This window comes from Catharus ustulatus, chromosome 9 (assembly GCF_009819885.2).
Source record: "Catharus ustulatus isolate bCatUst1 chromosome 9, bCatUst1.pri.v2, whole genome shotgun sequence".
Classification (NCBI taxonomy): Eukaryota; Metazoa; Chordata; class Aves; order Passeriformes; family Turdidae; genus Catharus; species Catharus ustulatus.
In genome coordinates, this window is record NC_046229.1 from 31,258,816 (window position 1) to 31,283,935 (window position 25,120).

The 25,120-nt window shown below is 55.0% G+C and overlaps 1 protein-coding gene across 11 annotated transcripts in view; it reads right to left on the reverse strand.

The window, feature by feature from the left end:
- CACNA1E (calcium voltage-gated channel subunit alpha1 E) overlaps nt 1-25,120 on the reverse strand; it is a 125,497-nt gene that overhangs the window by 54,556 nt on the left and 45,821 nt on the right. For all 11 annotated transcript variants that reach the window (XM_033067814.2, XM_042779580.1, XM_033067816.2 and 8 more), the window contains 5 exons: nt 24,497-24,602; nt 23,918-24,057; nt 13,815-13,918; nt 12,963-13,115; nt 12,674-12,855 (listed from right to left, as the gene is read on the reverse strand). In XM_033067814.2, coding sequence (XP_032923705.1) covers nt 12,674-12,855; nt 12,963-13,115; nt 13,815-13,918; nt 23,918-24,057; nt 24,497-24,602 — 685 coding nt within the window. The remainder of the gene's footprint in view (nt 1-12,673; nt 12,856-12,962; nt 13,116-13,814; nt 13,919-23,917; nt 24,058-24,496; nt 24,603-25,120) is intronic.

Genomic DNA, 25,120 nt, shown 5'->3' on the forward strand with positions numbered 1-25,120 from the left:
CACTAACACCTTGCAGGTGCCCTCCCACCACAGGTACATCCCCCAAAGCCAAGGAGCTGAGATCAGACGGGAGCTCTGAGCGCAGGGCACAGCCTGACAGCTGCCAAGGCTCCTCATGAGCCCTACTCAATGCCTCCAGACATTAATTCACCAGAGGTTTTAATAAAGCAGTGCCCCTCTGTCCCTCCCAGGCCCCATTTGTCCTCTGGTGTCAGGCACAGCGCGCATGACGCCGCGCTGAGGGTGATGCGGCAGAACGTGACTGTCTGGGGGAGGTGGTATCAATCTTCTTGCAATGAAAGACTCTTTCTCTTTTCTCTCTCTTCCCCACTCTCCCCGTGCTAATTAAACCCTCATCTTCATCTGAGTCATTGGCACCACATCTCCTGGTCGGCCAGTGCAGGAGCTGAGGCTCTGCAACAGGAGCAGCACGATTCCGAGGAGGAAAGAAAGTCACCGTGCTGGAATCTCCCTCCAAGGGACACTGCAGCTGGGTGTCCCCATCACCCTGACACCGAGCCCAAGGCTGACACCAGCACACCCAGCACAGGCACTGACCACAGCACTGGGACAGGGGATGTGGGTGGTGATCTCTGTGACAAGGAGCACCTGGCACACAGCGGCTGAAAGGGCACTGAAAGCATCTGGAAGGACTCGCTGCTCTCCTCCTTTGGCACTAGGGAAACCGCACACATCCTCTCGAGATCCTGCTCTTTCAAGAGCCCCAGTTAACCTCCAGCACCTTTCTTTAGGGCCACGGGAGGAGCAAGCACAGGGAGGAAGGAATGATGTTTGGGAATCTCAGACTGCCAACGTTCACTGCAGCATTCCAGAGACACCCAGGCCCCTGTGCTCTGCTCTGGCAGCACCATCTCCCATGGCTGCAGTCTTCAAGACATCATGCAACCCTCAGCCCAAGTTTGGCTGGGCTTCAGCTCCCTGCCAAGATGCCACTAGGTACCTGCCACTCATGTCAGGATTGCTTGCCTTTGAAACTGGCTCCTGCCCAAAAAACACAGGCTTTCCCTGAGGTCCTTCTCACAGGGAATGCAAAGCAGGTGAGCTCCTTTCCTACAGGAGAATGAGCCATCTTTCCCAGAGCTGGGCCATCACCACCCCTTCTTTAGCCATCTCAGCAGGAGAGAGAGGGGGGAATGGGCAGTTTCCCCAGGGTTATCAGTGCCCAGACCACCTCTTCCCTCGGCACTTTCCAGGCACAGCAAAGCTGGTGGCACTGGGGACCTGCAGCAGGGAAAGCTGAGGCAGGGGCTTGGCAGGACTCCTGTGGCATGGGCTGACTGTGATCCCAACCTCTGTACATTTGAGTGCCTGGCTCCCCTGGAGGTGGAGCAAAGGAGGTTGGAGAGATTGTCAAGGGGATTTGGGAGGTCACAGCACCACTTGCACCCAGCAGCTGCAGGAAGGGCACTTCTGGGGTAGAGGAGGAGATGGGGAGCTGTGGCCATGGACCCACACGCTCAAGGACGCAGCACCAGCCACAGTGAGCTCAGGGATGGTCCCAACCACCCAGGCTGCCACCAGCAGCCCCAGGAACAGCACTGCCATCAGCAGCCACAAGGGTCCTCCTGCCTGGTGCCAGATTTGCTGGCATCTCCCAGCCCCAACATGAAATTTCTCAGGGGACATCCCAATGCTGCCTACAAACCCAGGAACTGGTGATGCCTAGTCTGGATGCAGTGCCTCCAGACCATCATCTAGTACTTGCTCAGCCACTCAGACTGCCAAAAGCTCACTATCCCCACTGGAAGCCTCCTCAAGCAGATTGTCCAATGGCTGCTCTAATTTCCAGCCTAAATTTATTTGTGGTCACTTTCTACACCACTCCATTCTTTTGCCAGCACTGGCCTTTGGCTGAAATCGCTCTTTTCCTTCCTGTTTCCATCCTGATCTATTTCTAGACAGAAATCACAGCCATCTCCAGCCTCTGCTTTGCTGGCCAAAGCAAGGTTCTTCCAGTTCTCTCTTGCCCAAGTGGCTCTCCTTCCCAACTTCACCCAGCAGCCCTTTGCCTGCTCCAGTCTAGGCTCAGTCCATCCTTCCTGGACACAGGAGACCTGAGTGAGCAATTTGATGGGTCCTACTCCACCCCTGCATGATGCCACAGAGATTTTACCACCCCACCTGCATCCCACCATCCTCCCTCGTCCTTCGTGCCACCCCTGCCCTGCAGCCACCTCGTGGTCACCCCGATGTCACCTGTCCACCCTCTCCTCCTCCACGCCACTGCTTCCCACAAGACCTAAGCTCCAAGAAGAGATCTTTGCTGCTCCTCAGCAAGCACTTGGCTTTCCATTTCTCACTGCATCACACACCTCTTCCTCTGGGCCTCAAATGCCCCCCAGTGCAGGATGGCAGCCTCTGTCCCTCCAGCTCTGGGAAGCCAGTGGATGCTGAAGGCAGGAAAGCCCATGACGCATCCCCAAGGACTCCACGAGTGGATGACACCCCCTCTGTCCCCTCAACACCATCCCAGCACTGCTCACTTCCCTGCCAGCCTCACACAGCTCTCCATCCCCTTCCCCTCTTCCCCTCCCCATCACCACTTCCCCATTTACAAACCCTTTACTACAAGGAGCAGCTCTGCGACGTCCCCAGGCCTGCCATGCCAGGTTAGCCTGGCGTGACCTACCTTTGACAAACCCATGATTCACTTTCCTCCCTTGCCTCCCAAATCTGTTCTGAGGTGGCATGAGATCGAGGTCAGCCTCACAGTCCTATTCCTGCCTGCCTTACTTTTGCTCCCCTCCTCCCCCCGCTTTTAAATATAGGCACCGCATTCGCTATTCTCCAGTCAGATGGTGCCTCCCCCAACTCGACGGAGCTGTTAAAAATACTTGTTACCAGACCTGCCATTTCATGTGCCAGCTCCCTCCGAGCCTGGGGGGAAGCCATCCCAAGCACCCAGGTTGGTGGGTGCCGTGGTCTCAGCCTTGGGCTTCCACGTTGGCCGTGCCCTCATTCCCGGTATCCCACCTTGTGCTGCTTTGCGTTGGCCAAAAGCAGGGCTGAAATGTCCATCCATGGCCAGATCTCTGCAGATGTCATTGCACTGGGCCTTGCTTCCATCTGCAGAGTTGGGGAACTGCTCACTGCTCCTCCAGGAGGTCTGTGCCAGCACAGCTTTGCTCCGGCCCTCACAGCACTTCCCAGCTTTTCTGGCACCAAGATGTCTTGACTGAGCAGCCTCTTTTCCCATTCCTTTGGGGCATCATTAGTTCTTGATATCCCTCTGTAGGCAGCAGTTCATCATCTTGGTCCACTGTGCCTTCCCAAAGGTTTTTTTTCCCTTTGCTGAAGGTACCAGGAGGTTGTTGTTTGCAGAATTCAGAGTAGATACAGGAATTTTAATCCCTAAATTACACCAACTCCTTTAATAAAGAAAATCCAGGTTCCTGCCTTGCTCCCTGCACAGCTGAGCAGGTCCCATCACTCACCCAAGCACTTTGGGACAGGCTTTTTATATTCCTTTGGGAAATGGAAGAGTTCCTTGGTGCCAAATTTTTGCTTCTTCTTCCCTTTGAGAGACCTCCTTCTCATTATGCACCCCACCACCCCCAAACTCTTCTGCGGCCACCAGACCAAGAACCACCTCACTCACATCTTGGCATGACCCATCCTACTGCCAGGAAAGCCCTCTGAGCCTATAAATGACACCACCAAGGCGTGGGAGCAGGACCTTCCTGAGGGAAAGAGCCCCCACCAGCTCCTGCTTCTCAACCCCCAAGCACAAGGTTATTCTTTAGGCAGCTCTTGTGGTGTTTGTTTGGTTTTTTTTTTTGGTTTTTCTTTTTTCCCCCCAAAGGGCAGGAAAAGGCACGGGAAGCTGCAAAAGCAGGTCTCACTGGGGGGGCCAGAAATCTAAAGAAATCTAAATATATCCTCAAGTTGAATGCACAGCACAAGCTCACAGCCCACACGTCCCCTCCCTCGGGCTACGGCGCATGGGAACCTTCAGGATTTCTTTGCTATAGGGGAAGGGAGGGGGAAAAACCTCAATAAACCCCTCAAACTCAGTCTCTCCTGGCTAAAAATAAACAGAGAGCAGGTTCAGTCTCTGCAGGGAGCCTTAATGGCCACTCATTGCTCACCAGCTTGGGGAGGGGAACTGGGGACCTGTTGGCACCCAAAGCTTTCAGGGAGCAGCAGGATGTGGATTTCATTCAAACAGGGGCTTGGGAAAAGCCATGGATCTTGAGGATCTCAAGGGTCTTTGCCCTAGGAGCTGTGCCTGCCTTCCCCAGCACTTCTTGGGTGCTTGCAGAGCAGGACAGCAGGTGCAAAACCACCACAGCTTCTATGATTTGCATTCCAAATCCTTGGCTTGGCAATTCCGATGGTCTTTGCCTGGTGGTGACACCCGTGGTGCCCCTGCCACGACTGATGGTGTCCCCCCAGCATCACCTCCCCAGCCCCTGACCTGCTCCTCCCTGCAAAGCCCAGCTGCATCCAGCTGAGAATCACACACAGGCCAGCAGCCACAGCCTCATAGCCCAGCAAAGGGGAGAAAATTAATTCCAAAAATACCTCACAGCAGATTCCCTGGCCTGAGCAGTTCCCTCCAGACGCTGACACCCGCTGCTGCTCTCCCCAGCTCAGTAACAGATCTCCTTGTTCCCTCTAATAGCAGTAATTGAATCTCCTGCATGCAGGGCCATGCTTCACTCCCTGCCTGGGATCCATCAGCGACCCTGGCACTGGACAAGATCTGAATGGAAATGCTTTGCTTTCCCAAATGAGGTTAATGAGGAAATGGGTGCATTTCCTCTGCAAGGCCAGGACTGGCCCGGGGTGGGACACATCCTGCCATGGCCAAGTGTCAGGGTGTCCAGGCAGGTGGGCACCTCCTGCCCCTTTCCCTTCCTCCAGCACTGCCCTACATTGGCCTGGGAAGCTCTGGAATAATGCCAGAAGGGGACATAAAGCCCAGCATAATCTTCTCTCTGAGTGTGTGCAGGGAGTGAGTGGGGAAACAGGAAAAGGACACGATGCCTTTCATTTTTCTGTTTCCTAAATGGAATGCAAAAAATGTGTTGCTAGAAGCATTACTAAAAATCAAGCGTTTTCAAAATATTTGAAACAGGCACTGAGACCAATTTTGGTGCAGTTCTTCTCCAACCCACCAAGAATTTGCACCCAGATGCCCCAGCATGGATACACAAACCCAGTCCCCGTGTGTGCCTCCCGCTCTGCCTCTCCCCACAGCCACACCTCACTGTGATCCCTCCACTTTGGCTCCCAAACTTTTACCTTCTCCCTGCCCAGACCCCTCCTTACCTTCCCCAGCACCCCCCTAAGCACTCTGCAGACAGGATGAACTTTTCCTGGAGAAGCATTTGCAAAGCTTCACAGTTCTTTCCAGTGCAGACCAATGTGCCAGCGCTGCTGCCTCTCCAGCTGGACCCAGGCCCTGGATGCTGCAGCAGGGCATGGTTTCCACAGGATCAGCTTTGGGGCTGCATGGGGCCTGGATCCCTGCTTTGTTTTGGCCATGCTGCAAGCCCAGAGAAGCAGCTTGGGCCCCATGATATGATTTTCATTGTTGTATGACGTTCCTAGATGAAGGAACATCCCCAGCTTCGGCTGTGCTGCTCTGGGACAACAGACCCCTGCACAACCTCCCTCATGGGGATGCCTTGGGTTTTAGCTTCTATATTTTTCAGAATCTCTGCTGCTCAGTGTGTAACTCTGAAACTTTATATTAGCTGTTAGTGAGTTCTCTTCACAGGGGAGTTGGACAAAACAATTCCTTCCTAGCTGGAGAATCAAGGACAGCTGGTACCCAAAAATCAGAAACAACAGTGAGGGAAAGGGGGCAAGGCAGGGGCTGAGACCTCATAGCCTGGGGCTGTGCTTGGATAATTGACCCCAATGTGTAAATGAACCAAAACTTATAAAAGTGTAAAACTGATGACCAGGATCCAGCTTGGATTTGATTTGGGTGCAGCCCTGGCCAGGCTCTTGCACTGCCCAAGGTGCATCCTTTCAATAAATCCCTATTTTATTCCTTTTGGTCTGTCTGGTCTCTGTTCCAGGTCAGCCTTTCCAGGCAATAATGGACCCCAACAACCCCATAACCCAGCACAGGAGCACAGGACATTCACCAAGAGGTCTGGAACCACCTTTCCAACACCTCACCAATGCCAGTTCCAGCACCAAACCTGCTGACAGAATTACAAGTCCTGGGCTTAACAAAGATGAGCAAGGCAGCACTGAGACCCCCTGCCACCTCCCTCCCTTGAGCCTGGAGCTGCTGGGTGATGCCAAAGCACCCATGCTGGAGCACTGGTACCTCCAGCAGCCCTGCTGAGCTCCTCCAGTGCTTCCAGCAGACCGTCTTGGAGCGCGACTTTCCCGCGCGGGCAGGGAGGAGGGTGTGGGCAGGGAGCTTTTGATAGAACATGCCTGAAAGCTGGGATCCAGCAGACACAGTTTGTTTCTTGCTGTGTCATTTCATCACATACACACACACACACACACACACAGAGGGAAAAAGGAGAAGAAGGGGGGGGAAAAAAAGGCAGGAACGTTTGGCAAGCTGGTGAGGGTCTGGCTTTGCTGAGTGCAGAGAAGGAAGGAGACGTTTTTGGGAAGGGAGGAGAGGGGAGAGCAGGCTGGCTGCCACACACGTGCCTGGCAGGGCTGGGCTCCAGCACCCACGGCTGGCAGCACGGGCACCAACTGGAGCCATTCGGGGAAAAACAGCTCATTTTTTGAGCTAGGAAGGGTTTGAACCTTTGGGGTGGAATCTGAGGTCTCCTCTCAGAATTTGCTCTCACATGCTCTCAACTATGCTTAAAACACCAGCATTTCGGAGGAGGGAGGAGAAAAGGGCTCTGTCCTGCAGTGTCACAAACGCTGGGGACTTTTTGGCAGCCCCCATTCCCCCACCCTGAGCCCTGAGCCACCAGGAATAGCTGCAGAGGCAGCACGGGCTGTGCTTGCTGCTGAGCTCTGGGTGCTGATTGGATTTTCATACCTCCCCGCCAGGATATTTTGTGTGCGTTGTGTTTTAATTTCAAACACATGAGAAGGGGACTTCTGTTCCCTTCACGAGCATTCTGGCTGGAGAGCCTGGCGCCCTCCCAGAGCACAGAGGGCTAAAAAGCCAGGTGGTTTCCCTCTTTTTGCCATCCCTCCCACCTCTCCCATCTCCCTCCTCCTCTTCCTCCTTCTCCTCTTCCCAGCTCCCTGTAATGCATCCCACTCCCAGCTTCCTGCTGTACTGAGCTCCTCCAGGCCATCAGTGTGATGTCAGGGCTGGTTTGGGGATCTTTGCACCACAAGCAGAGTTCCCACAACCCCTTGGTGAATGGCTGGCACTGCTGCAGCTCCTGCCCTGGGACCCCAGGAGAGAGACAGCAGTGTCCAGAGGATCTGTAGCAGCTCCTGGAAGTACTGGGGCTCAGGGAGGTTTCCCAGCTCATCTCAGGTCTGAGCAAACCCCCCCCCCAAAAATAGGAAAGTCCTCTCTAGTCAAGTCATGAATTTTGCTGCCTCCTGGCTGCTCTATGGACAGGCACTGTCCTCACTCTCCAAAGGTTGAGGAGGAATCCACCCAGAGCTGCACCACGCTCAGGTCTCACTCACACTGCTCACACAAAGGTGCTTCAGGGTGGGCAGCTGAGTGCTCAGCACCCCAAGGGACAGCTGTGAAGCCCCAGGAATTGATGCCAACATGCAATTTTGTACATACGCTCATGAGAAAAATAATTTTTCTGCAACAGATTGCTCCTCTGATCCCCTCCAAGGTCGACTGGGGCAAATGGGGGTGAGGCAGGAAGCAGAACAGCCAAGCCCTGCTCACATCTCTGAGCCATGTGCTCCAGCATGACTAGTGATATTAACACTCCTCCCTTCCCCAGCGTCCCAAATCAAGCTGGCCTGAACAGTTCCTGTTTCAAAAAGGATGGATGTGTCACTGCATTTCAAAGCCAGGCTCCAAGCAGAAGACCTTCAACAATTTAATGGGGCTCATAAGGAAGATGAGAACAAATGTTTTAGCAGGGTCTGTTGTTACAGGAGAGGGGGTAGTGGTTTTAATCTCAAAGAGACTTGGTTTAAATTAGATACAAGGAGGATTTCTTTTTACAAGGAAGGTGGTCACACACTAGCACAGGTGGCCCAGAGAAGTGGTGGGTGCCCCACCCCTGAAAGTGTTCAAGGCCAGGTTGGATGGGGTTCTGAGAAACCTGGACTAGAGGAAGGTGTCCTTCCCATGGCAGAGGGGTTGGATAGGATGATCTTTAAAAGGCCCCTTCCAATCCAAACCATTCTGTGACCCTGTGATCTCAAGTTTGGTGCTTCACAGACAAAACCAGTCTGAGCCAACTTGTGCAAACCCAGCCCTGCACCCAGCAGCACAAAATGACTTCTTTGGTGAGATTCACCAAAACCCTTTTGCACCCCACACGCAGGGCAGATCCCAGGCACTGAAGGGATCCTCCCCTCCTGGCCCCAGCACCTCCAGCACGCTGGAAGCACGTGGGGGCTGAGTCACACATACTGCAAACCCCCATCCTTGCAGCAGCTCCTGTTCTCCAGCCACTCCTACAGCATCCCTGCACTCACAGCTCACACCTGGCACCCAACCCGCACCCCTGCAGCTCCTGGCTCCCTGCTGCAGCTGCCCAGCTCTGTATGGGGCTGCAAGACCCAGACCCACCTCCCCCAAGACCGTGCACACAGCTCTGCTGGCCACCACTGCGTTTTGGGAGGTGTTTTGGGAAGCCACCAACAGCTTTGTGTTCTTACCCCCAGCAAACGCCCCACTCCTGCTGCAAAAGCACCCAGAAGCAGTGGGTGCTCTCAGCACCCAGCCCTGGCATCTCTTAAAGCTCCCTGTACTGTTTGGTCCTCCTGCTTCCCTATGGTCCCAATCCCTTGTTCCAGGAGAGGATGAGGAGTTCAGCCTGACAGCCACATCCACACAGGGAAGCACACCGCAGGCTCAGAGCCTGTGAGCAGTGCCACAGGAATCAGAGCAGTGTTTGGGCTGGGAAAGCCCTCTGAGGTCATCAGGGCCAACCATGACCCAGCACTGCCGAGGCCACCGCTCAGCCATGTCCCCAGGTGCCACATCTGCACATCTTCCAAACCCCTCCAGGGATGGTGACTGCAGCGCTTCCCTGGGCTGCCTGTTCCAGGCTCGGCACCGCTTTTGGAGAAGGCACCTTTGCTGATATCCAGTCTGAGCATCCCCTGGTGGCACTTGGACCCCTTTCCTCTTGTCCTGTCCCTTGTTGCCTACCAGAAGAGATCGACCCTCACCTTGATCCAGCCTCCTTTCAGGAGCAATAAGGTCTCCCCTGAGCCTCCTTTTCTCCAGGCTGAGCCCCCCTCAGCTCCCTCAGCTGCTCCTTCTCAGAGCTGTACTCCAGACCTGCTCTAGGAGGAGCGGGGAGAGCTGCCTGCATCCCCTTACAGAGCCCACCTGCCCCCAGCACATCCTTGACACGGGTGTTTTAATTCCCATCTCAGCTCCCAGCAGCCCTGGGGGGAAGAGGAGAGTGTCAGACCCTGGTAAGCCAAGCAGCTGAGCAATTCTGAACAGGAACACAAATAAACAATTGCAGGGAATAAATGCAGCCTCTCGAGCTGGCGTTCTGCAGGAAATATCCATTTCAAATTCCTCGTCCCTTTGCTTCCCAGGATTGTGGGAGCCAGGCTGAGCATCCAAAGCCCCCAGTAACCTGTGCCCCACACCTGGGGAGCCCCTCAGCAGCCCTGCCCTCCCCCCTATCCCCAGCAGCGCTGTTTAATGACAAAATGCATCCCTGCCCCACGCCAGCACGGCTGCAGAGGCGGAGAAGTAGGACAGTGAGTCTCTTTGCCAGAAGTGTACTTCCCTCTGGTCCCTACAGCAATCAGTCTTGGTCTGGAGCCAGCCCAGGGAAGGGGCATCTGCTCCAGGAGAAGAAGAAAACCAAAATACTTCTTAGGCCCTGTTTCAGACCACAGAGGCAGTCTCAAAAAAAAAAAATCAAAGTCTCCCAGGCTCCAAGGGACAGGAGCTGGAAAAGCCACAACACCCTACAATTCTTTTATTTCAACCCATACTGGGATTTCTACTTCATGAAGGCAAAGCTGACGTGAAGAAAGCAAAAAGCAAGCACACGGATGAAATAATCCATGTGGAAATTAGCCTGTTGTAATGCTGCCTGCAAATTCCAGAAGCCACACTTCTAGATCTGGTAGAATGGTGGAAAAACAGATCTTAAAATCATGATTCAGTCACACAGGGGAATTCTATAGTAAGCAATTTCTTTGAGAGATTGCTAAAGTGGTTTTCCTGCCATCTCCCTCTCCCCTGCAGCGTTAATCCACAAGGACACAGCCTCCCATGGCTTTATTCCGGTGGGGAGGCTGTGCCCCACTGAACCTCCCAAACCTGGGGCATGGGCTGGGCTGGGTCCACGTTGGTTAGCAGCAGGAGCCTGCTCTGGCTTGCTGCCCCAACTGATGAAGGTGATGGCAGACCAACCCTGTGGTTTTCCAGCCCTCCTCCTGCATCCCCCCAGGGACTGCATCCCTCATAGTTTTATTTTAAAAAATTATAATTAAAAAAAAATCAATTTTTCTGTCTCCAAGTAGCAAAAGGACCAAGCACCCACAACCTTTGCACCATGAGGCCCCCTGAGAGTGCCTGGGGAGGACAGGAGGTGCAGCCCAGCAGCCCCCGAGGTGAATCAGCAGCATTAAATGATACCAAGGCCCCAAACCATCATTCAATTAAAAGCCAAGGAAGGTCCCTGCTCCTTTCCATAACTGGTCAGTAACAGCTGGCTCTTTGCAGAGAAACAGGGAAGGGAGGCACCTTATTTATGGTCCTGGACATGGGAAATGTGGTGACAGAGCGTGACAGCGACATTGGTGACAGAGCACGTCTGCCCAGCTTTGCTAATTGCACTGGGAAGATGATTTGGATCCCCACAGGGGTCCCAGAGAGCCCCCCAGTTCAGCAGCTAGGGTAGTAAATAGGGGTTCCTGTAGGGTAGGCACAGTTTTCAGAGCTCCCAGATCCTGGGTTTTCAGACTCAGGTGATGAATCAGCAAATCCCAGACACTGAAGGGATCAGCTCCAGCCTTCCCAGCAAGGACACCCAAGCAGCAGGAGACCAGACTCACTCAAACAAACCTCTGAGGTCCACTAGACCTTAAACTGCCCATCTGTTCCCCATTCCCTCACACCCCACCAGCAGGACTCCAGCATGAGCAGTGCTGCTGCTGATTGCTGCAGGCTCCAAAGGCTGGGCAGGGGGAGACACAGGAAGCACTGACGGAAGCAAGTTTTGTAGGGAGACAGTGATTAACACTGAGCAAGGCTCAGGGCAGGTGGCTGGCACCAGCCACAGCATGAACAGGCTACATGTGCATATACATGCACATATATGACAGTAGGGGCAGCTGCCCAGGGCACTGGGAAAACACCTTCCCTGATATTCTCAATTATACCTGGGCAATAGGTGCTGTGGGTGAGTCTCTAATCCCATTGACACACCAGGAACAGACACAAAATTGAAATTTTTTGCTCTGCACGCTCAGGTGGTTCAATCCTGCTTAATTCCCCCACTGACACAGCAAGATCCTGACACTCCTTTAGGAAGAGGAAAACCAAATCCTTGTGGAAAGGTCAAGCCTTTGCAATGAGATCTCCCCTTTCTATTCCAGTCTAGGTTTCACAACCCATCTGTCCAAGCATGCCATCCTGCACCCCCAGAGGGACCCTGTGACAGACTGAGCCAGACAGGGGCCCCAGTGCTGACAGCCTGGCATTGGCCTGGGGTTTAACACAGCCTTCCCCCAGTGACTGAGTCCCTCCTGAAGCAGCTTCCCCACCACATGCCATCCGATTTGCCTCCCGCAGAGCAATGCCACTCCGCAAATCTCCGGGCGTTATGGGAACCAGGGTATAAAAACATTCCTGGTGCAATGACGCCAAAATTGATGCTGAAATTAGGCTGGGAACAGAACAGGCACGGTTGCTTCTAGCCCACAAACTCAAACATGCTTACACGGCCAGTCGCCCACAGCGATGTTGCACTCTGGGATCGCCTGGAGCTTTTTTCCAGCTTTGCCCTCAAGTTGCTCTCTGGGCACTCCAAGGGCTTGGGGCGTCAGCAGCTTCCAGCAGCTGCAAACCACTCAGAGAAACTGAGTGGTTTGCAAAGAACTTAACCCAGTCACTCCCTGCTCCATAAGCACAAAAATCCCAGCTCCCTGCTGGACACTGAAATACTGTGAAATGTGAGGGGGTCTGAGCCCAGCTCTGAGGCTTACCAGGCCACCAGACAGCCTCTGCCTGGTCTGCAATGCCCAGAAACCGTGTCCTGTCTCACAGAGCTGCCCTGGGGAGCACAGGAGGAGCAGGCAAGGCTGGATGCCTCTCTAAGGACAGCCTTCAAGCAGGAGGATCACCGCAGGACATGCCCACGAGGTTTTGCTCTGTGCAACGAGTCAGAGATGGGGACCAGGCCCTTAGTGCTCCCTTTGCCTGGAGGCATGGAACACACCCTCTGTCCCCCTTCTTCTGGAAGGATTAACCCCATTTCCATCAGGAAGGAAACTCTGGATCTTCCGAGTTTCCAGCACATAGCAACAGCCTCCAGCTCCCACCCCCAGCTGCCCAGAGAGCCCCCAGAGCAGCACAACTCACATTGTACAGGACTGTGGTCCACCCTTCCATGGTGATGCACTGGAAGACAGTCAGCACAGCAAAGAGGATGTTGTCAAACTGTGTGATCCCGTCGTTGGGACCGATCCACTCCCGGCACTCGTAGCCCGGGGGGCAACCCTGCACCCCACATGGATGGGGAGGGTCCAGCTCCTCTAGTTCACCTGCAAGCACACAGCAGAGAGCCAAAGGAGGCAGAGGTAAGGGACAGCTCATCCCAGCTGTTTTCCTCTCGTGGGATGTGAAGAGGGTGCCAAGCCCTTGTCCCCACCTGAATTGTTTGTGTAGCAGGCTCGGTGCAGCTTCCCGCTATAGAACTCCAGGCCAATGATGGCAAACATGAGGATAGCAAAAAAGAGCAGCAGACCAATCTGGAGGAGAGGCACCATGGCCTTCATGATGGATTTCAGGACAATCTGCAAGCCTGGGAGAGGAGAGAAAAGGCACAGCTCAGAACAACAATGCAAATCCCCTTCCATCCATCCCAAGTCTGGCAGGAGGAAAACGGGGAGCAGAGAGGATGGACAAGGGAACACAGAGATGCAAGAGGCCAGAACAGCCTGGAGGATCCCTCTGGGCAGGAGGATCCTGGAGGAAAGCACCACTGCAGGGGAGGGAAAGCCAAGCTGCAGAGCAAAGCTCCAGCTGTTTTCCAGTGCCCTGCCTGTCCTCACCCCACCTGGACTTGGTGGGACATGGCTTGTGCAGCTGTGCCCTGCTTGTTGCCCCCTAAGGCATGGATCCAGCCCTGCCAGTGCCCAGGGCAGGAGGGACAGGAGGACTGGTGCCAGCAGCAGCCTAGTTTCTTTATTTATCCTCGTGCCAACAGACGAAATCTTACAACAAAAAGAAAAAAAAAAGAAGTCTCCCCTGAATAAACCCCAGTCCTGAAAGGATCCACCCACTGCCTTCTGGCCAGGGAAGAGGAGCTGCCAGCGGGCTCTGCCAAGCACAGAGCGGGCTGGGCAGGGGACAATGCCACCCAGGGACACCAAGCGCTGCCACCTTTGAGCTCCCGCTAGATGGAGAGTGGGATAAGGTGGCACAAGGACCCCTCGCACCCCAGGGACACCAGGGATGGATGTGGACACCCTGGGAGGAAGATCAGGAGCATCCAACTTACTGGGAATGCCCGAGACGAGCTTCAGAGGCCTGAGCACACGCACGGCCCGCAGCGTCCGCAGGTCCACGTGGGTGTTGAAGTGTGTCCCGGCCGTGGCCAGGATGCTGTGGGCACACAGGGACAGAGCACAGTTATCCCAGGGAAAGCCCTGGGTCACTTCAGTGCCACATTCTCACACCAGGCTGGGGGAAGCCACAAGGAGAACCATGTCCCTGGGCAGGTGCAGCTCCTCCCAAAGGTCAGCGAGCCTCGTTTGATGCTCACATCCAAGTGTGACCCATGGGCCACTATTACCAGAAAAAGCCCCACAGGGGCCCCCTAGCTGCTCCCATCAGTGCCCCCCACACCCCAGGATGGCTGGGGACAGCCCTGCGTCACCCATGGATCCCACCTGGGGTCTCAACACCACTGACACCGCGCTGATCCCAGCTGCAGAGGATCACCCTCCCTCCCAGGAAGGTGGCACACAGACCAGGAGCAGTGCCTCAGAGGTGTGAGTGCTCCCCTCTGTGCTCCTGTGGCAGCACCTCCAGCCATCAGCTGCCCTGGCTTTTTCCACACATGGAGCTTCCTCAGAGTCCCACCTCTGGGATTGCTGAGAAGGAGCCGAGAACCTCACATACACTCCAAAATCTATAGTAATGAAAGTTTGATGACCTTGGAAGGCAACCAGCAGGCACACGAGGGACTCCAGAGGTTTTCTTTTAAAACACAAAGATTTTTTTTTTCCCAAGCCCATCTCTGGAAAACAAATTGGGGCAGAAGGGAGCTGGTGCACACTGAGTCCAGCAGTGGAAGCACTCAGGGCCCCTGCACCTGTTCTGGGAACAGGGATGCTGCACCTCAGGGATGCTGGCAGAACCCTCTCCCATCCAAGCTTGGTCTCCAGGTGCTGGGCGAGGAGCAGCCAAGTTGCAGCAGAGCAGCAGGGGGTGGGAGAGGAGGGGATGGGGAGGAGAACGGGACAGAGGGAGGCAGCAACCTCAGGGTTGTTTGCAGCAATCCAAAAACCGAGGGAAATTGGGTCATTGTTCCACTAATTCATCTAATTACAGGCCAGAGCAGCTCTCTGGCGTGCTGAGCAATTAGCACTCTTTCTCTCACCCTCTCCCTGAGGTACAGCAGGTACCAACCTGTCCCTCCAGAAAGGCGGCTGGGTTTCCTAGGATACCCTGGCAGCAGAAACGCTCTCACATCTGCAAACCGGGTTGTTTCACCCCCCTTTCCCAGCCTCTTCTTATCCCCTGCCCCAGCACAAGGGGTCACAGCCTGGGCCCAGCTGGGATGCATCATCCACACTCCCTTTGTATCACACTGCTTATCCCTGATATTTATAGGGATCTGTTACCCTTGCTGGCATTTTCCCCTTGCCCCAAGCCCTTTCCACACAGTCTCCGTGCCCCAGCCCGTGCCCAGACCCTGCTGCCCACAGGGCTGAGAGGAGAGCAGAAAACGGACTTAATTAATTCAGGAGCACCCAGAGGCTGGGGAGAGCCGTGCTGTTAAATTGGTTGTGAGATCAAAATCGATAAGTATGATAAAGCACGGCCACTCGGCAGTGCAGGGGAGGGAGAACAGCCCTGTCACACACCCTGCCAGCCAGAGCAGGGGACACCAGCGAGAGCAGGGGACACCAGCGCTCCCCGAGCTGCCAGCACAGGGACACACCATGCCAACATCGTGCTGGAAACCCCCCTCATGTGCCAGCCCCTGGAGTGCCACCAGCCTCCCAAAGGGGCAGGAACAGCCCTTTTGACGGACTCCAGCCAGGACTGAGCACCTCCAGGGGGCCGGGGATGCTCCTGGGCAGGATGCAGGCTCCAGCCCTTCTCCCGAGGGCTCGCTAAAGCCAGCCCGGCTGGAAGGCTCCTGGCAGCAGAGCAGGACTGGCATGGGCAGCTCTCGGCTCTCAGCACGGTCCCAGGCGATGGGAGGATGGAGGTGGAGCCCTCGCAGGCTCAGCACACCTCCCGAGCCCGGGCAGGAGCAGCGCCTGGAGCGCCCCGGCTGCCGAGTCCTCGGCTAACCCAGATTTGTTTGAAGGGCTCCGGAGCCGCCGCGCTGAGCCTCCAGGCAAGGCTCGGGCGATTTCAGGGCACTCCTTCCCCGCGCTCTAAATTAGCTGCTAAGAATGGGACTCCTCTGTGGCAAGGTGACATGCTCCTTGTCCTCGCTGGGGGACAGGGGACAGCACGAGCTCCTCGGGAAGGAGGTTTGGACAGCTCACCAGAGCGAGGTGGCTGCGCTCAGACCTGTCACACGGCCGGTGACAAAAAGCTGAGCCGCTGCTGTGACACAGGTGCCTGCACATCCTCCTGCAGGCACGGCCCCGGTGAGGGCAGAGGTACCGGGACCACACAGGAGCTGCTCCCAGCAATCCCATCCAGCCCGGAGCCTCCGGGCACACGGTCTGAGCAGCCCCGCACCACCCCCAGACCTCCTAAAGCGGCTGGGAAAAGCGAACCGAGCTTCCAGGCACGCCAGGCTGGCTGCTGGCTGCTTTCCCCAAGCCATCCTGTGGCTGGAAGTTACACACATCCCCTCTCCGGGATACCCTGGTAGGCACACACACATCACTGCTGATTATAAATCCGGTGCTCAAAGCACACCTTGCTGCTTTGGGCTTCAGCTTATCTCACCCAGCAATTGTTTATTAACCCTCTAATCATGCCTTTTATTAATAATTTTTTTTCTTAACCGTATCAGCCAGAACTTCCAGTTTCTGAATTAAGGTTTCTCACAGCTCCTAAGATGGGACCCAGGCTGTGACAGACCTTTGTGCTGCCACAGGACAGCAGCTCCGGTATCTGTAGAACAATTTAAACCCTTTTCGATCACTTACAATATCCACGTCTGATGTGCTAATAATTATTCTTTATTTTTAGGCAAGGACCCAAACTAAAATTACATCTCACCATCCAAGTTATTTGAAAAAAGCTGCCAGATTTAGGCTATAAAAATCCCAATGATCTCATGCTTTTCATCATATGTACTGGAGGAAAAAAAGAAGGGAAAAAAAAAAGTGAAGGCGTTTTTATAGGTCACCCAGGCAAAGGGGTTAGTTTTACTTCAGAGGAAAGGGGGAAGAGAGACTTCAGGTGGAGAAAAGAGCAGAGAGGAACTTTTGGAAGGATGCAAATGAGAGAGGAGGCAGGATGGGAAATATATGCTAATCCCCCGAAGTATAATTGAATAGTGAGCAATCACCAGCAGACAAAAACACTCTTTCAGGAGAGGAAAAAATAATAATCCAATGCTTTGTGTTTGCAACCAGGATGATTATTTTATTTTATTTATTTGGAGGCTCTAGGGAGGAGAGCAAGCTCCCGCTGGGGCCGCCACACCTGCGGGCTTTGGGGCTTGGCAGAGCTGGGCTCAGCCCCTGGCACCGCCACTCCAGCTCACAGCAGCTGAGCAGAGTACACCCTCACCCCCAGCTGAAGACCTGCACCTTTAGATCTCTTCCCTCAGGGGTCAAAAGAAGGAAAAAACCCCAAGAACAATCTCATTTTAAAGGATTCCCTACTCTTTGGGACCATGCAGAATAAAGCATGAGTGATGCTTGATGACCCTGCCCACGCAAAGTCAACACTGAATTCAGGCTCTTTCCCACCCTACAGCACCCATCGTGCCCCCTGTGCCTGTGCCAGGGGCTGTGCATTGCTGGGCTCTCATCCCCATCATCATCCCATCCCATCCCTCAGCCCCAAGGGACAGCACACCGCTCAGGCCACACTGCAAACAGCTTCACACCAGAGACCTCAAGCAAAGGGCTGAACTCCAAATTATCCACTCGACCCTTGATCCACCCCCCGACCCCAAACTGAGCCCCTCTCAAGCATTCCCTCAGGAAGCACTGCTGAAGCTCATGCAGACAAACTGTCCCAGCAAAGGGTGTGCTGGGTGGAGAGAGGCATACACTGAGACAGACTAATCTCAGCCCAAAATCTGGGGCAGGCAGGATGCTGGCTGGCATGCAAATTAATATTTATAATTAAGTGGAAAGGCCCCTGAAGGCTTGCACTGCCACCTGACTCTACGAGGGAGACTACTTCATAATTAATACACTGGTCAAACGGCTCACAGAAAGTGAGTTACCTGGTGAATCCACCCCATTCCTGCCCTGTTCTGGGGGTGAAGCAATGGGTGGATCCATCCCTGCCCTCTCTGCAGGCAGCATCATGTGCAGCAGGACATTCTCAGGGTTCTTGGGTCCCAACCTGGCTCGAGGCAGGGCCAGCAGGGTCAGCTCACCCACTCTGAGGATGCCTCAGCAAGCACAGCTTTGGGGACACCAAGGGACAGGGACACCAGGGCCAAGTCCTGCCCTTGGCACACTTCAGAGCAACGTCAATGCCTCCATCACCTCCGCTTGCTCTTTCTAGGTTTCGGGGCTGTGACCCAGGTGGATTGAGCTGCTGCAAAGCTCCTGCTCCCGCCCCTCCCAGCAGCTTGGAGAGGTCGGGATGGGCACATGTGACTCCCTGAGCAGCGTGATGAGGCTGAAGGACAAAGCCTGCCTTTACCAGCCCTTGATCTGGGGGGGTGAAATGATCCCCCAAGGCCACCCCTTCCCGGAGAAGCCCCCAGGATTGGGGCATGAGGGAGCATCCCCTGTTCCAAGCCCACATCTCCCTCCTGCCTCCATCCCCACATTGCCTCCCAGCGGATACAGGGTTTGTCAGGGTGAGGTGATGCTGATAAAACTGCATTTGCACATACAGGACCTGGTGTAAACCCAAAGCCACTGACAGCAGACAGGAGAGCTGTCCCCACAAGAGAAACAGAGAACAGGTGAGGGCAGAGCGCAGCAGGGTCTGTCTGAACTCATGCCAAAGGAGGGCTACGAGACTCCAGAGCATCCACCTGTGTGATCCCACCTTCTCACTGGAGATGAGAAGGAAACAGCTCATTGCCCCTTCCCTCAGGCCAGCCTTATACTCCTCACCCCATCTCCCAGAGCAAGGTGCAAAGAAGCACCCCCACAGGACAATGAGGACCAGGAGCTCCACAAGGGTGTCGGGGTGCAGCAGGAGCCCCTGGGGAGCACAGGGGTGCTTGGCAGGGGAGGCAGTGCCCTCAGGGACCAGCAGCCACGTGGGAGGGACTGACTCACTCTGCGGCTTCAGGAAACCAACGGGCGGGGAAGAGGAGCCGGGAAGGATGGAGCCGGGAATCGCGTGAGCGGCACGCGGCCCGCATCCCGCGCTGCTGGGAGGAGGGATGCCTGTCTCCCCCAAAGCCAGAGCCCGAGTTCTGCCTGCCCAGGGATCTCCACCCCCCACCTCCAGACATGGGAAGCCTTTTCCCTCCTCACCCAGCCAGGGAAGCGGTGCTGCCCTTTGTGCGAGGTGCGGGTGTCGGGCACGTCCCAGGGCCGCGGCATATGGCACATGAATCATTCACCAGGCTGGGAAATTAATTATTCATCCAAACGAAAGACCAAACATTTTACTAATTGTCCTGAAAGGAAAGAGCTGGGAAAGGGGTGGAAGAGGAGCATCAGGTTGATACTGCCAACATTCATGAATGGAAAAGAAGGATAGAGGGGGGCAAAGGTCTTGTCTGGTGTGATCCAAGTATTGCTGGGCTTTTGGAACTGGGGTTGTCTCTTTGCTGGACTATCCCTGTAGAACAGCACTCCTTGCAGTGGCTCAGGGTGCAGCAGGATAACCACGATAGGATGCTGCACCTGTGCTCTGATTCCACGCTTATTCCCCAAATCTCTTATGCAGTCCCCCAAGATTCCTTGCCTGGGCGCGCACTGTACTCCCTGGGTTAGGGAAACGCAGGTGTGGGCACCATGGGAAGAGCCTGTTCCCAGCCCAGGTGTGCTTGTGTGTGCTCTCACACCTGCACGGGGAGCCAGACACCTGTGGGGCCAGCACCCCACCACCAGGGCATGCAGCACTCAGCATTCTCAGATGCAGCTGCTGCCAGTGTCCGTTCAAGGATCCCCCTTCCATCTCTGGAACTCTAAGATTGAAAAAGAAATATCCCTGCCTCTCCCACGGGACAGCTCAGGGGGAACTGTGAAAAGGGAACTTTCCAGGACAGTCATCTTAAAATCCAGGCAGCATCAAAACGAGCAAAAAAGCCAACCTGCCCTCCTCCTGCCTGGGCTCACCTCGCAACCCTGCAGCACAGCAGGGAGCACCTTCCTTGGAATGATTCCACCCTGCTTCCCACCAGCCACAGCAGGAAATCAGGGCACAAGTGTGCTCAGGATTGCCCTGGGAGGTCAGAGAGAGAGACCAGGCTCACAGCTGCTGCTTGGCTTTGTAGGGAGCAGATGATGGATTTTGGGACAGGACTTGGAGAGCCAGGCTTTCCAGCTCCAGCACAGGCTGGTGCCCCTCTGTTGGCTCTGGGTTTGCTAAGGGAATGGCAGGCAGCACCAGCAATCCTTCACTCCTGCTTTCCCTTGGCCATGCTCCACCACACAAAACCCTTTAATGAAAACCACCATGCCCAAGGGCCTCACAAAAGGTACCCAGGTGTAGTGGCTGTTATTAAACCCTCCCAAAAACCCTGACGGCAGCGCTTCCTTTGCGCGGCCCCGGCGTATTGATCCCGCTTTTACAGCGGCTGCTCCCCAGCTCCTGAGCAGAACAACTTCACAAGGGCCTTTTGATTCCCGTTTGGATCTTTTTTCCCCATTGTGAGCAGTGTTCCCCCACCCCTTCACCTCTCACGTGTTATTGTATTACTGCTATAAAAAAAAAAGCCAATGGTGCTTTGATACTGCTCAGGCACCCAAGTGTGTGAAGCACACACCCTCCTGGATATTTGCAGAGGGAGTTTAACCCTTCCTATTCCATCAGGTAGGGTGTAGGACAAAGCAGGCAGCTGCAGGGCTCTTGTTCTCTATTCCAAATGGCACCCAGGGAGCAGGGAGCTCATGCTCCAGTTGCTGGTGGCTGAAGCTCTGTCAGCCTCACTTTTTCAGAAGCACCAATTAAGAGGTCACCAACCTTCCTCTGACCTTTCTGACCATTTCTGAGCTACTTTCCCCTTTTTGGGCCCAGGTCACACTGCATCAAGCAGGTCCCAAGTCCAGCTTCAGCACCTAGCTGGCTCTGGTTCACACAGAAACAAAGTGAGCATCCCCAAACCCCAGGGGAAACGCAGACGTTCCCATCGCTGGTTCTGCCTCAGAACAAGTAAAGGTATTTTATGCACACTTTCATACAAAATTATTTTTAGCTGGGGAAGAACATGCTGCTTTTTTTCAGGCAGCAATGATGATTTGGAAACCACAGGTTACAAACAGAGCAGGTTTACAAATGTGACTATTAGTTCCCCAGTGGAAGCTTTAGCATCAGGGAGTTTTAGGTGGGTGTTGATTTCCACTGAGATGGGAAAAAAAACCTGATTTATTGACAGAAGAAGCAAACACCAGTTGAACCCTAGTAGTGCCATCCACTCCTGCACAGGGTCCCAGGAGGAGAAATCCCTCATTAGGCTGATTTACAGCAGGGAGAGGGTGAAGAAAATCCCGCTGTTCATGGAAACCCCAGTATAGTGTCTGTGACCATGATGCCACCTGCACTGAGGACCTCTCCCATCAGACACATGGCAGAAAGTAAGTCCAGAAAGGAGCAGCAATATCCTCCTGTGTCACAACTGGAGGGATGAGGGCCAGTGAGTGTGATGCTAGCTCCCTCTGGGTCCTTCAGGGATGGATCCTGGGATGGGTTCTGCTCACATGGACATTTTCTGTGGCCCACCATGGGATGCACCAGCATCCAAACCCACTAAACACATCCTGAGGCAAGCGCTACCCTGCACTTCCGATCACAACATCCCCTCCAGCACAGCCACAGCCTTTCCATGAGCCACAACAAGATCCCCACGGCCACCGAATCTCACAAATCTCTGTGCAGACACTTTAATATTTGTCAAGCAGAAGGGTTGAGTCCGCAAAGGCGATCCCCAGGCCCCGTGCAGGCTCCGCCGCCCGCCTTACGCAACCGACACAGAACCAGCCGCCAAGTGCAAACCTTCTCCCACAAGCTGTTTGCAAGTCATTTGCCAGCCAAGGATTATTTGCTGCAGGAATTTGCCAATAATTCAGCAGATTAAACAGGCGAGAGTTTCCTGCATGGGAAGCGCAACCACGGCACCAAGGAGCAGCGGCTTTGGCAGCACCGCAGGGCAAAAGCGAGAGCTGAACAGTGCAGAGGAGCTCATGACCTGCTGCAGCTGATCCCAGTGACCCCAAAACCCACCCAGGATGAAAATTAAAATCCGTGGGTTGCCTCCTCCACCCACCATACGACAGATTTTGCCCCAAATTCTGGTGAGGCCACACCAGCAGGCACTGCTGGGGCAAAGCCAGCAGGTGAAGGGGCATTCCTTGGGTTCCTCTCTGCTGGAGCATCAGGATCCCGGGGGGCAGTGGAGGGGAAGCAGACGCTGGAGGGCTGTGCCCCGTGACTGGCAGCCCTGGGGGGGACATGGGTACCTCCTGTCAGGGTGGCCAGCGCGGTGCTCGCAGCCCTTCATGGACAATTGATTCCCTGGCACGGGGCCCGGCTCAGCCTGGCACCGAGAGGAGCTGGCGAGGCTTCTACGAGTGAGTAATTGCCGAGCGCTGACTCAGCATCAGCTCGGTTACAGCAGCAGCCCAGAGCCGCGGGGAGGGCAGGGACGGGTCCCTGTGAGCCCCTCCTCCAGCCCAGTGCTGCCCCAAGGCCCAAGGGATGCCCAGGTGGGGACACAGGTGATGGGCATTTCCCAGCGCCCCGGCTGCTTCCTGCACACTCAGCCCAGTGAGGCCAAGAGCCCCTCTTGTTGCTACCAACGTGTGTCCCATGCAGTCCCCAGAGGTGTGAGCACCTGTCCCCAGGGATGTGAGCACCTTTGCCCATCCCAGGAGCCACACAACCCTCTCCATGAGCCACTCTGCAGATGTGGGAGTGCAGCAGCCTGCCATGTGAGGGCTGCACCTCCCACAGGCCGCCTGTTCGCTGCCCATCAGAAGAATCACCTAGCACCAGCACACCCTCCACGCCCAGGTGACATGGTCCCACCCCCCAGCAAGGCCAGCCAGGTCCCCATTGCACCAAGGGAATCAAAATGTCCCCAGCAGAAGCAGGCTCAGCATTCCCCTTCCTCCTCCAAACACCCAACCAGGTGTCACCTGCCACCACCCTGCAGGCCAAGAGCCAGGACTGTGCAGCAGTGCATCCTGCCTGGTCCCCATGCCTCAGTTTCCCTGCCAGCCCTGCAGCTGCTCTGTACCAGCAAAGCTCATGGAGCACTCAGAGCCATGGGCACCGTCTGTTTGTACACATCAAACCAGCTCCTCTGAGTGTGATGTTTCCATCAGCAGGCAAAAAGAAATATCCACAATCCAGGCACCACCTGCCCTCTACACAGAGAGGGGCTCGAGGATTGCCCTGGGTGGGCTATGGCTCAAGCTGACTACCAGTGTTGGCTAGCACAAGCCCAAATGCCCCTGCTCGTTTCTGTGTCACCAGGACAACCCAGCACACTGCAAGCAGGACTCAAATCTGGGCCATGTCGCCGGCAGGTGACACCACCAGTGCCACAAGCAGCACCCGTGCAGCTCTGTGTGCTACCACCCCCAGCACCCTGCTGCATGCTGGGATGATGAGCAGCTTCACTCAGGAATGTGACCCTACTCAGACCTCATTCCCAAATCTCCAGCACCAGGGCATGCCTGGAAAGTGCTTGGATAGGCAAGAGGAGAAGAGATTTTCCCCCTCCCCATGTAGGGTTTGACCAGAATCTCTCCCAGATCACATCCAGTTGTTTATCAGGTCATGCCACCACCTTGTCCTCACCTTGCCTTGTATTCAGGTGGGTGACAGGCCAAGTGAGGAAAGCTAGACATGGTGGCTCAGGGCCAGCCCTACGGCCCCTATAGGGAACCTCGTCCCACCATCGGTTTCCACAGCCAAACCAACACAACACCTCCAGCACAGGGAACCATCCTCCCCTCCCTCACCAGGACAATGAAACACCACTGACAACAGCAAACCTGGGGCTTTCCCCATATCCTGGAGCTTGTGTCCTCACCAGGATGAGCCCCAAACCCAACCAACCCCCCAGTGGCCCCACAGCACCCAACTCACCCGCTGAGGACCACAATGAAGTCCATGACGTTCCAGCCATTGCGCAGGTACGAGCCCTTGTGGAAAACAAACCCCAGGGCCACGATCTTAATCCCAGCCTCGAAGCAGAAAATCCCAATGAAGTAGGGCTCCGTCTTCTCCTGCCAGAGTGAAATCAGTGACCCAGTGAGAGGGGGAGACTGAGCAAACACAGCACCAGGCATTTCACATTGACCCAGCTCGTGTCCCATCCCACCTTCCCCAGACCCATCATCTCCTGTGGGAGCTTTCCTAGCCCTTTCTCAGACAGCAGCAAAGCAGCAACCTCAGAAATAAAAAGAGGGAGGCTATGACACACTCAGGTTCCCCAGTCCTTCCCTACCCCTTTTTTTAGGGGTTTAAACCCTCCTGAACTCTTTCCATAGAGAAGGCATATGTTACAGTAGCCCCAGGAAAGCTGGAGGAGCTAGTCCCAGAGGAAACCTCCTGTCCAGGCGCCCCAAAATCAAAATAAATTGCCTGGCAGGATTGGGTGGCTGCCCTTGGCTCCTCCCCCAGCCCACCAGCGCAGGGAGAGAGGGATGGACACGGGGTACTCACTAATCTCCGTGACATGGGTGTCTTGTCATCCTCGGGGAGGTGCTGCTCCAGGGCCAGCACGATGCAGTTGGCAATGATGGTCGCCAGGATCATGTACTCGAAGGGAGTGGAGGGGAGTTAAGGAGCAGAGAAGAGGTGGGTGACACTCCTAACCCTCCAGCCCACCCTTTGTTTCACCTGTTTTCCCCATGGGAACATCCACACACACTGCTCTCAGGCAGGAGGGCGAAGCCCACCTCGGTGTTGCTTGGAAATGAGGGATGAGGGAATGAGAGCCCCCCCAAGACCTTTCTCCCTGAAGACCTGCTGGGCCTCATCACCTCCTCCCTGAGCTCACAGGACATCAACCAGAGGTCTTTGTTGGGATGAAAACTCCCCTGGGAGAGAGATGCTACTTGTGCAAGGAGCCCAGAAGGTGGACACAAGGTTTGAGCTTTGCCTGGAAGAAGGTTTGGCATGGTCCTTGGCAGTATCAGGGAGGCTCTCCCTGGCATGGCACACTGCTGGCCAGGGTTGACATGTCCCTGTTTTCCTTCTCTTTTCCATCACCAATCAGCAGGAGATGTGGCTCAGAAAGGGGAGGTGTCACAAGGTATCAGCAGCCCTCGTCCTAAAACATCCCCA